At 40.2% G+C, this 13893-nt stretch overlaps 1 protein-coding gene across 25 annotated transcripts in view; it reads right to left on the bottom strand.

Annotated features, from left to right (window-relative positions):
- Positions 1-13893, bottom strand: part of LOC114702135 (sarcolemma associated protein) — a 128245-nt gene that overhangs the window by 7883 nt on the left and 106469 nt on the right. For all 25 annotated transcript variants that reach the window (XM_028882429.2, XM_037208775.1, XM_037208771.1 and 22 more), the window contains 4 exons: positions 11972-12046; positions 10930-11250; positions 10045-10162; positions 1364-1535 (listed from right to left, as the gene is read on the bottom strand). In XM_028882429.2, coding sequence (XP_028738262.1) covers positions 1364-1535; positions 10045-10162; positions 10930-11250; positions 11972-12046 — 686 coding nt within the window. The remainder of the gene's footprint in view (positions 1-1363; positions 1536-10044; positions 10163-10929; positions 11251-11971; positions 12047-13893) is intronic.

The following is a 13893-nucleotide window of genomic DNA, read 5'->3' as shown; positions in this document are numbered from 1 at the left end:
TGCTTACAGTATTAAATATTAGGATATTTACTTTGGCACAAATTTTGTGTTTCAACCAAATGAGGATGTTTCTAAAATACACATCCTTAAGCAGGTAAAGCAGAACATTTCAAAGTCAATGTGTCTACATGAATATTAAAACTGTTGCCATTTTTTTTTTCCTTTAGAAACAAGCACAAAGACAGAAGAACAATCATTTCCAAATTCAGGATACTCCAGGCAAAGTGCAAAGAGAAACTTGCATTAATCTTATTTCCTACAAACAACTTCCAGAAAATTCATTTGTAAAGACAAAGTGCTGTCTTCTACTTCCTTCTATCATGTGAAGAATCTTGCCTGTAGGCAAGTCTACAGCTAGTACTTCCTGATGAGCAGACAGGCTTTCTTTGTTAACCCGCATCCTTAGCTGACAGGAGTCAGTGCAGGAAGGCCAGCAGGAGTGAACACAACTGTTACTGCCCTGTTGTCAGCTTTAAGATGCATCTATCCTGTTCAGAAAAACCTGGGGTGAGTCCTTTCCAAAGTCAACCTCTCACCACCCTTCACATGATTATTTCAAAAGCTAATGAAATCAAGGTATAAGCATGGAAACTTAAGTGTGTATATTTGTGAAGACAAAAAGAAAGTATAGGGGAAAATACAGTTCCACAGAACAGGCATTTGGCTGCCTGCATATAGGTGAATTTTAAGTTTTTCTGACATAGATCTCATGCAGCTTAAGCTATCCTCAAACTTGTTATGTAGCTGAGGCTGACCTTGAACTCCTGATTCTCCTGCTCCACCTCTCAAGTGCTGAGACCATAGGTGTACATCACCTTGCCCATCTGTGTATACGTTTTACTTTGGTGTTTTGAGATAGGGTTCATTCTATAACCCAGTAAAGCCTTGAACTCATTGCAGTCCTCCTGCCTCAACTTCCCTGGTGCTGGAATGACAAGCATGAGCCACCACAACAGGGTAAGTGACTTTTTAGCCACTTTCCCAGGAGCATATAGCTCCAGCACTCACTACAGTGTAGCCCTGGTTTGTAGTTTGATTTCTGAAAGAATGCTTCATTTCACATGGCACACTCTTTGATAGTTAAACAGACCAAGCAATCTGCTACAAAGGGTCTCTCATGTCAGTCAACTGTGAGAGAAAAATTAAGAACTAGCTCTTATGTCTGTATGTTTGGAAGCAAGCACTTGATAAATTCTCTTGATATGGACGAACAGCTAGTAATTACCAGGCTGGGATGTTCCAAGTGTCAACTGTCAGGTAATATGCGTTCTGCTTTTCTTTATTTCTAAGTGGCATGGATATCTGATTTGCCTTTGGCTTTAAGTCCAACCATAATTGGGCTGAGCATGTCTTTTCGCTTTACCTCTTTCTGAACATCCTTTGCTTGGTTTTCAGCCTTACTGAGAAGAGTTTTTAAGTCAGCTGAGTCACGAAGATGTTGCTCTTTCAAGGATCCCACTTGGTTCTCGAGCTCTTTCCTGGTCATCTGGAGGATGCTGAGGTCACTTGTGAGCTCCAAACTCTGCTTCTGAGAACTGCAATATAAACATGAACAGTCATTCGCAGCAGACCCTGAACACAAAGAAAGCCCAGGATCCTCAGCATTCACTAGGTGAGAGGGAGTGCATTTCACAGCAGAAAAAAAGGTATAAGAAAGTAAGACGCGCTCAGGAAGGAAAAGGCATTGAGACACTCCCAAAAATCCCTTCAAGTTTAAAGCTATATCCTTTCAAATATACATCCAAGTAGAAATTTTATAAACAGAAGGAAATGACTAATTCTATTTTGGGGTTTTCTTTGCTTTTGTTTTGTTTTCTTGTTTTGAGACAGGGTCATACTATGTAGCTTTGGCTGGCCTGGACCTTCCTTTGTAGACCAGGTGGGCCTTGAAGTCGAAGAATTCTGCCTGCCTTTGCCTCCCAAATACTGGGATTAAATATAGCACCCCCATGCTGGTCCTAATTATATACTTTAGTATGTCAAATTATCTTTACTATTTATATCATAAATACATTAAATGCATATTTCAACTATGTTACAAGATTAAGTACTTGAAAAGCAAACAGGGGTCAGAAACCTGAAGCTTGGGCATCACTGCTAACTCAAGCAAAGACAAACCTGCTCAAATGAAAGCCGCCATCACACAAGCAAGCAAGCGCGGCAAGGAACTAGACAGGGAGTGGAGCTTGGCCTTAGCACACTGAACTGTGGGATACGGAGCTGTCACTTGACTGCTGCACCTTATTCTCTGAAAAAGCACGTCTGAGCTCTTAGATGTGTACCAGCTCTGTGCTGCAAATATCAAGGGATGTCTCAGTGTCCTCTTATGTCAAACAGTCACCTCTGTGTTCACTGTTTTATGTCATCTTGACACAATCTAGAATCATCTGGGAGGAGGGAGCCTCGGGTGAAAATTGCCAGACTGGCTTGTGAGCAAGTTTGTGGGGTGTTTTCTTGACTGATGATGGATGGAGGAGGGCTTAGTCCACTGTGAGTGGTGCCACCCCTGGGCAAGCAGTCCTGGGTTGTACAAGAAAGCAGGTGAATAAGCCATGAGGAGTAAGCCAATTAACATCGAACCTCCATGGCCTCTGCTTCAGATCCTTTCTCCAGGTTCCTGCCCTGACTTCCTTCAGTGATGGTCTGTGACCTGAGAGTTACAAGATAAAATAAACCCTTTCCTCCCCAAGTTGCTTTGGGCATGGTGTTTTATCACAGCAACAGAAGCCATAACTAAGACAACATCTAAAGCTATTCTTCAGCTTTAATTACATGATTATTTTTATAATTTGCTATTAAAAATAATTTACACATGAGGAAAGTAACTTGATATGAACGTACATCAATGTCTTTTTCAGAAACTGAACAGAGCATGTGGTAGAGCTCTAGTGGTAGAGCATGTGGCTAACATGACCAAGACTCTGGGCTCAATCTCCAGTACAAAAAATAATTCCTTGTTCAATTTTTGAGAACAGTTAAAAAAAAAAAAACTTATCTAACATAGAGAAAAATCAGCTCCTAGAAGTAGTTAAAAGAATGTAAGGGTTTTTTTTAAGATTTATTTATTTATTATGTATACAGTGTTCTGTCTGAATGTATATCTGCAGGCCAGAAGAGGGCACCAGATCTCATTACAAGTAGTTGTGAGCCACCATGTGGTTGCTGGGAATTGAACTCAGGACCTCTAGAAGAGCAGCCAATGCTCTTAACCACTGAGCCATCTCTTCAGGTTGGAGAGATGGCTCAGATGGCACTACTTGCTCTTCCAGAGGACTCGTGTTTGAGTCTTTGCATCCACATTACAGTTCATAACCATTTTTAACTCCAGTTCCAGGGGATAATGTTGTCCTCTTCCGGCTTCTGCAGGCAATGCATGCACATGGAGTACATGTATGCAGGCAACAAAACACCCACACATAAAACATAAGATTTCCAAAGTGACAATGCTATGTCTTTCAGAATGGGACTCAATCATATTCAATACTATAAATAAAGAACTACAGAGGATATACTTCAGTCTGCTTACACACTGGGCAGATTCTTAAGGATGAGTCTGATAGTAACAGGCCAATAAACATAAAGACTAAAGGGCCATTAAGACCCTGTGTAAAGAGAAGCCTAACAAATAAATTTAAAGTAGTCAGGCAGGAAGAAATAGAATTAATATCTCTTATGTAGTTTAATGTGAGTGTAGAGAGATGACTTGAATAATGATAAGTATTGATATAGTGTACCTTTCTAGAACCCATTGTTTTGGTTTGGTTTGGTTATGAGATGGGTGTTTCAAAAGGGAGTCTCCCTGCCTAAGCATCCCACATAGCTGGTTCTCCACGCAAGCAGAAAATATGCAACTGACGTCTAACATTTGAAGCCATATGCTTCCACTCACATGAAATCTGTAAACATTATTTTGAACATTTAAGTAAAATTGACATAATTTAAAAAGAATAGTACTTTAACAGTCTGCTAGACTTCACTAATCACATCTCAAAAATGAGAGATTAGGTGTCCCACCTGGCCAGCCACCCAGGACACAGGAAAACTTCCAGCTATATTTGGCGTACCAACATGGGGCTCTCAAATTTCAATAAGGCATAAAAGAGTTTAAAAAGGGCTTCTAAACACACAATAATGGAGCAAAAAACAGCTTTCTACTTCATGTCTCATGCGGGTCGAGATATAGAGACGCCAAGGTACAGAGATGCTGTGGTGTACGGACTTGAGCTACAGTATGGCAGGTTCACTGGCGTATGGGCTTAAGTGCAGCATGGTGGATTCCTGCCACTGTACACAGTGGTGTCTATAACCCGAACAGCATGGTGTGTGGTGCGTGGTGGATATAGCTTTTGCTAGTACAGACGAAAGGAAGGAAGGAAGGAAGGAAGGAAGGAAGGAAGGAAGGAAGGAAGGAAGGAAGGAAGGAAGGAAGTAGGGAGGAAGGGAGTGAGGGAAAGAGAGAGAGAGAAGGAAGAAGGAAGGAAGGAAAAAAGGAGGGAGGGAGGAGGGAGGGAGGGAAAGAAAGGGAGGGAGGGAGGAGGGAGGGAGAGAGAGAGAGAGAGAGAGAGAGAGAGAGAGAGAGAGAGAGAGAGAGAGAAAGAGAGAAAGGAAGGAAGGAAGGAAGGAAGGAAGGAAGGAAGGAAGGAAGGAAGGAAGAAAGAAAGAAAGAAAGAAAGAAAGAAAGAAAGAAAGAAAGAAAGAAAGAAAGAAAGAAAGAAAGAAAGAAAGAAAGAAAGAAGGAAAGAAAGAAAAGGTTTTTGGGCTACACGCTGCTGGATGGAAGCACAGACCCACTGCTTCAGAGAGTCAGCAATGAACATGATTTCCCCAGAGCTGGTGGAAAACTTAGTTCCACCATGCTGGGAAGCTGAAATGGGGGGAGCCAGCAGCCAAAGCTGCCATTTCAGTCCTAGTCATGCTGCAGTTTAAAGCAATAAATTCACAATAAGACAGATTAAGATGGGATAAACCCTAAACAGTTTATAGTGTGTGTAAAAATGTATGTAGTCTTGGAAGAAAGAGGAAAAGGAATATAGACAGTTATATAAAGAAATAGAAAGTTTAAAAAAAAGTCTTTAAAAAGAAAATAAAAGTAATATAAAAAATAAGCCACATAAAGATGGAAATCACACAGAGAGTCTGGATTATATTGTCTTTGGGATTTTTAACTGCAGAAAGACATTTAATTATAAAGGCTGCTCAGTTAAACCAATATGTATATTTTGAAGGTATCTTGACTTCAAAATTTGGACCTAAGGATACGTTGCTTTGGAAAGGAGGCTCTGCTTTTGTTTCCACAGGAAGCAAGAGGCTATGGATTTGTTCCAGGTTAAGATGGATCAGATTTGATCAAGCTAGACCTCCTGAACCTTAACAGATGGTACCTATCAACAAAGGTTATAGCCGGTCTTCCCAGGACTTTACCATTATCTCAAATTTTCTCAGAATCTCCAAGACTACCAGTGGCCCCTATCAGCATGAAATAGCCTAGAAAACTATGCCCACATTCTCAAAAACTGGATAATGGATGTTTGTCTGTCTTTGTTTAGGTTGTTGGTTACAAATTATTATTGGTCATAGTCAATCTCTTTCTAAAAGAAGAAAGGGGGATATGATATAGAAATATAGGCTATAGATATGATAGGATGAAAGGGTAGATTATTGAATCTACTTTTAAAGAGCAACAACTTGTTTAAAAATGTTTTACAATGCTATGGATTTTAATTTATTGATACAAATTTAAAGTTAATTTTGTTATAGTGTATGTATGTTTCTACTCTTGTTTAAAGTATTATGTTTATGTAACTCATTTAAATTGTAATGGATAATTAAAGAAATACACATTAATAATTAGTCATCCATAATAATCAAACCTATAGTCATGTTAGTTAAGTTTTCTAGGTATACATAGATATATTTCAATTAGGTAGGTAATCTTCAAACATTTCAAAGACCTACAGAATATTGCATTTAAAATGTTTTAAAAACTTAAGACTTTTCTGGACAGTGGAGATATGTCTGCTCCTGGCAGCACCAATTTACTTCAAAGAGGAAGATGGGTATCAAAGACATTCCATATGGAGTTTATCTTCTTCTTGACAAAAGTTAGCCATTTGGGCAAGAGACTGTTCTTGCCTGGACTGTTTGACAAAATGTTGTATCTATTGAACATGCAGGACCCATGGAAAAATGACCACTAAATTTTGTCAAAACAAGGCAAGATGGTCCTTCAGGTTCTTGCTTCACAGGAGACTGTCAGACATTCTACAGGACACAGGGAAAAGTGACTGAGAAACTAGGCCTATAGTCTGAAGATTGATGCCCCAATGTCGCAGAGGAACTTTGGGTGATTGTCCAGGCTGCCAGCTGTCTCTGTCATTTCCAGAATTTTGGAAGTTGCTTACAATGCATTTCCTGTTTACTTAGGTAATATCTTTCTGGGTTCTTTGATATAGTTGAAGACTAGATAGTTATAATTATAATTTTCCTTTGTTATGATAAAAGATAAGTTAGATATGAAACCTTAGGCTCACAAATATAGGATAAATAGAATATTTTCTTTAAATATGCCAAATATAAATAGACTAGATATTGTAACTATAATTCTTGCTTGATAACTGTTCTATTATATGTAATTTTACTATGTTAAAGTTAAAACCTTCCTTTTTGATTAGACAGAAAAGGGGAAGTGCTGTGAGAAATATGCTTTTGTACACTGGTTTGATAAAATGCTAACTGGCCAGTAATCAAGCAGGTAGTATAGGTGGGGCAAGCAGACGAAGAGAATGCTGGGAAGAAGAAGGGCTGAGTCAGGAGTCACCAGTCAGACACAGAGGAAGCAAGATGTGAAGTCAGAACTAAGAAAAGGTACCAAGCCACATGGCTAAACATAAATAAGAATTATGGGTTAAATTAAGTGTAAGAGTTAGTCAGAAATAAGCTTGAACTAGTGGTCATACAGTTCATAAATAATATAAGTCTTTGTGTGTTTACTTGGGTCTGAGTGGCTGCAGGACTGGTGGGTGAGAGAGATTTGTCCTGACTGCGGGCCAGGAAGAATACAGGAAAGCTTCCAGGTAAAATCAGGAGGTTCAGAATCTTGAAAATACCCATACTTACAAGACAAGAATAACTAAGCAACACAAACTATATGGAGTGTGGTGACACACAACTAAAATCCCAGGACTGAGGAGGCTGAAATAGGATCTCAAATTCAGGCCCAACCTGGGCAACCTAATGAAATTCTGTCTCAAAACAATAAAAATATCAAACTAAATAAATTCATCTAAAAACCTAATATGTTGTAAATAAAAAGAACCTGGATATCTGCATGACTGACTTACAGGGAGGGTGAGGCAGGAGGACTAGAGTGAGTTCATGGCCAGCCTGGGCTACATAGTTAAGTCCCAGGCCAGTCTAGAACACAATATAAAACAAAACAAACAAAAAAAAAAAACAAGCTGTGTGATATTTTGTTTGTGATCTAACAAATAAAGCTTGCCTAAAGATCATAGTGCAGAGATAAGCCACCAGGTAGCCACAGAGGCCAGGCAGTGGTAGCCTTTAATTCCAGCACCTAGGGAGATGGAGACAGGAAGTGATATGGCTGGGCAGAGAGAGGAATGTAAGGCGGGAGAAGACAGAGGCTCAGTCTCTTTCAGGCTGAGGATTTTGTAAAGGTAAGAATAAGTGGCTGGCTGCTCTGCTTCTCTGATCTTTCAGCATTTACCCTGACTCCAGGTTTTTATTAATAAGACCAATTAGGATTCATGCTACGGCTGAGTACAGTAGTTAATGCCTATATTCACAATACTTGGTAGACTGAAGCCAAAGGATTAGGAGTTTGGGGGCAGCCTTGGCTACATAGCAAGTTCAAGGCCAGCTTAAGCTACATGTGACCCTATTTCAAAGTATTAACAAATAAAACCAATTTCTTTACATGTGCTGTCACACAGGTAATCAATACATACACATGTAAGCATATGTGTATGTATTATAGGTCTTTATTTTTGTCCTCTTCCTATTTTTAGGCATTGCTTTTACTAACTTTCATGTTACAAGTAAACATTTGCTTTATTCATTAATTATCAACACATATTCAAAACGTAAATATACATAAAATGACTAAGCAAAAGTAATGGCATTAGAAGTGAAAAATCAGGGACTGGAGAGATGGCTCAGTGGTTAAGAGCACTGGCTGGTGTTCCAGAGGACCCAGGTTTGGGTTCCAGCATCTCATGGCAGCTCATAACTATATGTAATTCTAGTTCCAGGGAATGATTATGGTTCTACAGAATCCAATGCCCACTACATATGCATGGTACTCTTACTTACATACAAGCAAACACATATAAAATAAAAATACATAAAATCTTTAAAAAGCCATGGCTGTCATGATAGAACTCTCATCCAGTGTCTGATTGAAGGGGATGCAGAGATCCACGGCCGAGCCCCAGGTGGAGCTCTGGGAGTCCAATTGGTGAGAGAGAGAAGGGATTTATGAGTGAGAGCTATTGAGACCATGACTGGAAAAAGCACAGGGACAAATAGCCAAACTAGTGGAAACACATGAACTGTGAACCATTGGCTGAGGATCCCCCATGGAACTGGACCAGGCTCTCTGGATAAGTGAGACAGGTGATTAACTTGAACTGTTTGGGAGGCCCCCCAGGCAGTGGAGCAGGGACCTGTCCTTGGTGCATGGACTGGCTTTTTTGGAGCCTATGCTGGGACACTTTGCTCAGCCTTGGTGTAGGGAGGAGGGGACTGGACCTGCCTCGGCTGAGAATACCAGGCTGGGCTGACTCCCCAGGGGAGACCTTGCCTTGGAGGAGGTGGGAGTGGGGGTGGATTGGGGGGAGGGCTGGGGTGGGAGGAGGAGGATGGGGGAATCCGTGACTGATAAATGTGAAATTAAGTTAATAATAAAATAAAAATATTAAAAAAAAAGAAAAGAATTTACACACACACACAGAGAGAGAGAGAGAGAGAGAGAGAGAGAGAGAGAGAGAGAGAGAGAGAGAGAGAGATAAAAATCAAAGTGCTTTATGGATCCATATGCTGAGATTTCATAGTATTATAATGAGGTGCTTTAGAGAATAAACCAGCAGATCTTGTTCCTTTAGGTATTTCCTTACTGATTAGGAGGGATGAGGGATAGAGGTAATGCTGCCCAAACTGTAGAGCTAAAAAGGACATTGAACTCCTGGTCCTCCTGCCTCTGCCTCCTAAGCATTGGGATTATAGAGGCATGCCACCGTATAGATTTAGCTCCTCTGTCTGTGTGCGTTTGTGTGTGTGTGTGTGTGTGTGTGTGTGTGTGTGTGTGTGTGTGTGTGTGTGTGTAGCCTATTTATATGTATCAAGATATGTGACATGTGTGTTTGCACATGTGTAAGTACAGGTGTGTACATCTATTCCAGCCTAAGGGAAGGCTAAAATCAGTGTTAGATGTCTTCCTCCAAAGACAAGGTCTTATTGAACTCGGAGCTTCTTATTTTGGCTAGTCAGGTTAGAGCAACCATGGTCCAATCTCACTCTCTCAAAATCTCTCTATCATCCCTCTCCCTCAAGCAAGGAACAGGACCCATGGCCTCAAGTCCTCTAGCAGTTTGCTATATTCCCAGCCACATCTTATGTGATTCAGAAACTAAATTCATCCCTCTTGTGGTAAATTCTATGTTATAGATCACCACTCTTACTAACAGATCAATGGGATGAAAGAACAATCATTTTATATGTGAAATACAGTGTCATTTTGTTAACAGGGCAGTTTCTGGTTTGAATCTGTGCTGTTTGTTTTCAGCAATGGGGAATGCCCAGCAGGGGCATCTAACTGGATCTGAATTCTAGGGTATTCCAAAAGGAGCTTGCTTACAGGATACGGTGGTAAAAGGAATGAAACGATGTAATACTTACTATGTTTAACTTGTCAAATAACCAGTTTGGCTTAACATTTTCCTCCAAAATGGCATTTAAGTATCAAATTTTAATTTCCATAAAAATTAAAGATAAATATTTTGAAGTTAAAAGGAAATTCTTACATACTTGTGCAATTCTTTTTCTTGCCGCTGCAGTTCTGATGACAACAAAACATTTTCCTTTTTTAGAGAATGGCATTCAGTTTCCAATACATTCCATTCCTTTTTCAACTTCTCTAGTTCACCTAAAATATCCACAAAACATATTTGTTAATATAGGAACCAAAAACACCTGTATTCAAAGGAGACATAGTAACATTTCAAAGAATACATTTTCCATTCTTCAAAGCATGTAGGTTTTTATAGAGAAGTCTTTAATACCCATCACTTTGCTTCTATTGTGCAAAGAGATGCTGTCACCTTAAAAAACAAGGTATTTCTTTTCATTCACTGTTTGTTTTGTTTGTTTGTTGGCCAGGAGGTCACTGTGGAGCCCAGACTGGCTGGGACAGCTCTATGTAAACCAGGCTGGCCACAAACTCACAGAGCACCACTTGCCTCTGCCTCCCAAGCACTGGCATTATGAGTGTGTTCCACTATACCTGGCTGCTTCACTGTTTTAAGACAATAATGTTATTGTTTGCTTGTTTTTGACATACACTCTCAGGATATAACCGAGGCAGGCCTTACGCTCATAATCCTCTGGTCTCTACTTCCTAGGTGCTGGGATTATGAGTGTGCTCCATTGTTATGACATATACTCCTCAATGGCATTATAAAGGATTAATAGTACATGACTGTGAAAACACACTTATCACAGAACCTGTAGACCTGCAAAATATACCTACAGCCCTGGTTTACATAGTTACCTTCTATCAAAAAGAACAATCACTGCGGCCACGAGTTAGGAGCTAGCAGGTGTGGGCTGGGACAACATGGTGTGATTAAGGGCCACCCCCTCCTATTCCCTGAAAGCAGGAGTTAGGAGCTTTGTGCCTAAACATTCACTCACCTTGCAACCTTGTTGCCTCCTCTCTTTGCTGGTCTTCACACTGCTGACATCTAAGCTGGAAACTGCTCTGTAAACTGGTGATTTCTTTCTCATATTCAGATGCTGCTTTCCTCCAGCCCTCAAGCTCCACTCTCACCTTCTTAAGCTCTTCTTGCAAAGAAGCAAAGTCAGTGTCCCGCTCAGAAGCAGCCTTTGCCGCTGCTTGATGAAGGAGCAAAATCTCATCTTGGGCACTAAGCAATTTATCTCTTGTGCTGGAGATTTCAGTGTCCTTTTCCTCTTGGAGATTCTCCATATCCACGTGTAACCTCTGCAGCTGGACTGTAAAAGAGCATTCACTATCATTTTCTTAAGTTCATAGGAATCAGGAACAAAATTACAACACATTAGAGGACACAGCTTTTATGTGGCCTAGCGGTCACAGCTGTTTCTTTTGATTAAATTACACAAGCAATCCGTGTTAGACACATGGAATGCCAAACACAGATGCAAAAGGGAAAAGCCAAAAGTCTAAGGCACATTTTATTTCCCACAGAGATGAGATTCATGTTAATATTTTGGTAATTGTTCTCTTTGTTTTTCCAATGACTTCATACAGATATAAAAACGAGCATTAGGTAGAAAGGGATATATATGTATGTTTATATGTAATACATATTTTTCTGTCCTCTTGCTGGTGAAAATATTTTGGGTGAGGGGGTGAGACAAAGTTTTATTTAGCTCCAGCAAACCTCAAATTCATTATGTAGCTGAGGTGGGTCTTGAACTCATGACCTTCCTGCCTCGTCTCTTGAGATTACAGACATGCATCACCACAGTTAGCATCACCCCTGCCTTTTAGGTCTAAATACTGGGTTAATGGGACAATCCCTCCCTGTCATCTCCTTTAAAGAAAAAATGTCCAAGAGGCCAGTGTTAACAGTTTCTAGGGAAGAACCAGAGGCATGACAACTGAGAACTCTGCAGTCTTACTGTGTCGTGCCTTTTCAATCACTGAACCAGACAATAACCACAGCCATCTCAGTCTTGGGATGCCCCATACCTTGAAGAACCTGTATTTGTTTAGCAGATTCCTCAACTTGATTTCGATAGGCTTTACGTTCTTCTTCCAAAAGAGCTAAAAAGCAAAAACAAGGTGGATCATATTTTGTGAGTTAATGAAAAGCATTCACAATTGCATAAGCAGAAATTTCTAAAATTTTTCTTTCATAGTTTACTGAAAGACACAAGAGTTAGGTGATAAGTATTATCAATATTAGCCATTAAGATTTTAGGAACACAAAACAATAGTAAGTAACAAATCTATAAAACCCAGTTACAGAGTTGCTACATACCATACCACCAACAAGCCTTTCTTACATAAGAAATATCCTAATAATTAGTAATCATCACTGTCTGATAGCACGGGCTTATAATCCCAAATACTAGGAAGGCTAAGGCAAAGAAGTTCACAAGTTCAAGGCCAGCCTCAGCTACACACTGAACTCAAAGCTAGCCTAGGCTATGTTGGAGGACCCTGTCTATAAAAGAGAATTAGAAATATACCTCAGTGGTGGAGTGCTTGCCTACTATACACCAAGGCCCAGGTACAAGCCCTAGCACCATTAAAAAAGAATAATGTATTAAGGACCAGGCATGGTATTGCACACTTTAATCCAAGTACTTAGGTAACAGAGGCAGACAGATCTCTGTGAGTTCAAGCTGGTCTGTGCAGCGCCCCTTGCCAGCAAGGGCTACAGAGTGAGACCCTATCTCAAAACCAAAAACACCCTCCAACTACGAATGAACAAAACAAATCTTAAAAATCACACACCAAAACAAAACAAAATTAAAAAAAAAAAAACCCAAAACATAACATTCTTGTGTTTACTGTGAAGCACATAGTAAATACAAATTAATGGCTGATTGCGAAATATTTTTTCATTGTAATTAAGTGTTAGCCTGTATCCTCTAAGAGTCAAGAGAAAGGAATGCCTGGGTTTTTTTGTTGTTGTTGTTGTTGTTGTTTTGTTTTGTTTTTGTTGTTGTTGTTTTTAAATTTTGCGGTTCTGGGGATCAAAGCCAGGGTTTCACCAAGCTAGGCTGGCCTTAAACGGAACTATAGCTAACTTGAGCTACCATCCTCACAGCTCATCAAGATAGTAATATCTTTAAAAATCAGGAAAGGAAATAGTCTTAAGATGATCCTGGCTTCTTTTTGGCATTTAAATTGTTCTTCAGCTCAGGAAGTGCATCTTATAAAACCTAAAGATGCCCTAAGAATCCATGAGATTTTAGGACTCTCCAAGATTCATTGCCAAAGGGCAAACACTGGAATGCTAAGGAAGCCTAAGGTCCAGAGAACAGCAGGGCCCACTGGCAAATGGTTATCAGAAGGGCCACGAGGAGAGGTAGCCAAGAGGAGATCCTATTCCTTTTTCTTTTCTTTTCTGAGGGAATCTAGCTACCCAGGCTGGCTTCAAACTTGTGCTCTTCTTTCCTCCACATGTACCACTGTGCTTAGCTCAGAAGATCCCATACTCTGAACCTTGCCCACAGTCTTACTGTTAAATGAACTCCCCGCCCCAAACGGAGCACTAATATTAAGTATAACTCAATTTACAGGGTTTCCCCAAGTAAATTGATTGATTGGGCATCTCACATCCAAAAAAAAAATCTGAACTATGAAATCTGAAACTTTTGACCCCAACCAATTCAGATAAGGAACTTGGCTGTTCAGGAACTCGCTCTGTAGACCAGGCTGGCCTCAAACTCAGAGATCCGCCTGCCTCTGCCTCCTGAGTGCGGGGATTAACTGCGTGAGCCACCACCACCACAGTCCTCATCTTACCATCTGAAATGGAAGCTTAGAAGGTTGAATGGATGTCTGAGAACAAGCCTAGCAAAGTCCTGACTCTGGAGACCCTGCTTGGGTTCTGAGTTTTCTGACATCAAAGCACACTGTCTGCTTTCACAGGCCCCCGG

This window comes from Peromyscus leucopus, chromosome 9 (genome assembly GCF_004664715.2).
Source record: "Peromyscus leucopus breed LL Stock chromosome 9, UCI_PerLeu_2.1, whole genome shotgun sequence".
Classification (NCBI taxonomy): domain Eukaryota; kingdom Metazoa; phylum Chordata; class Mammalia; order Rodentia; family Cricetidae; genus Peromyscus; species Peromyscus leucopus.
This window is presented reverse-complemented; position numbering and strand designations above follow the sequence as displayed.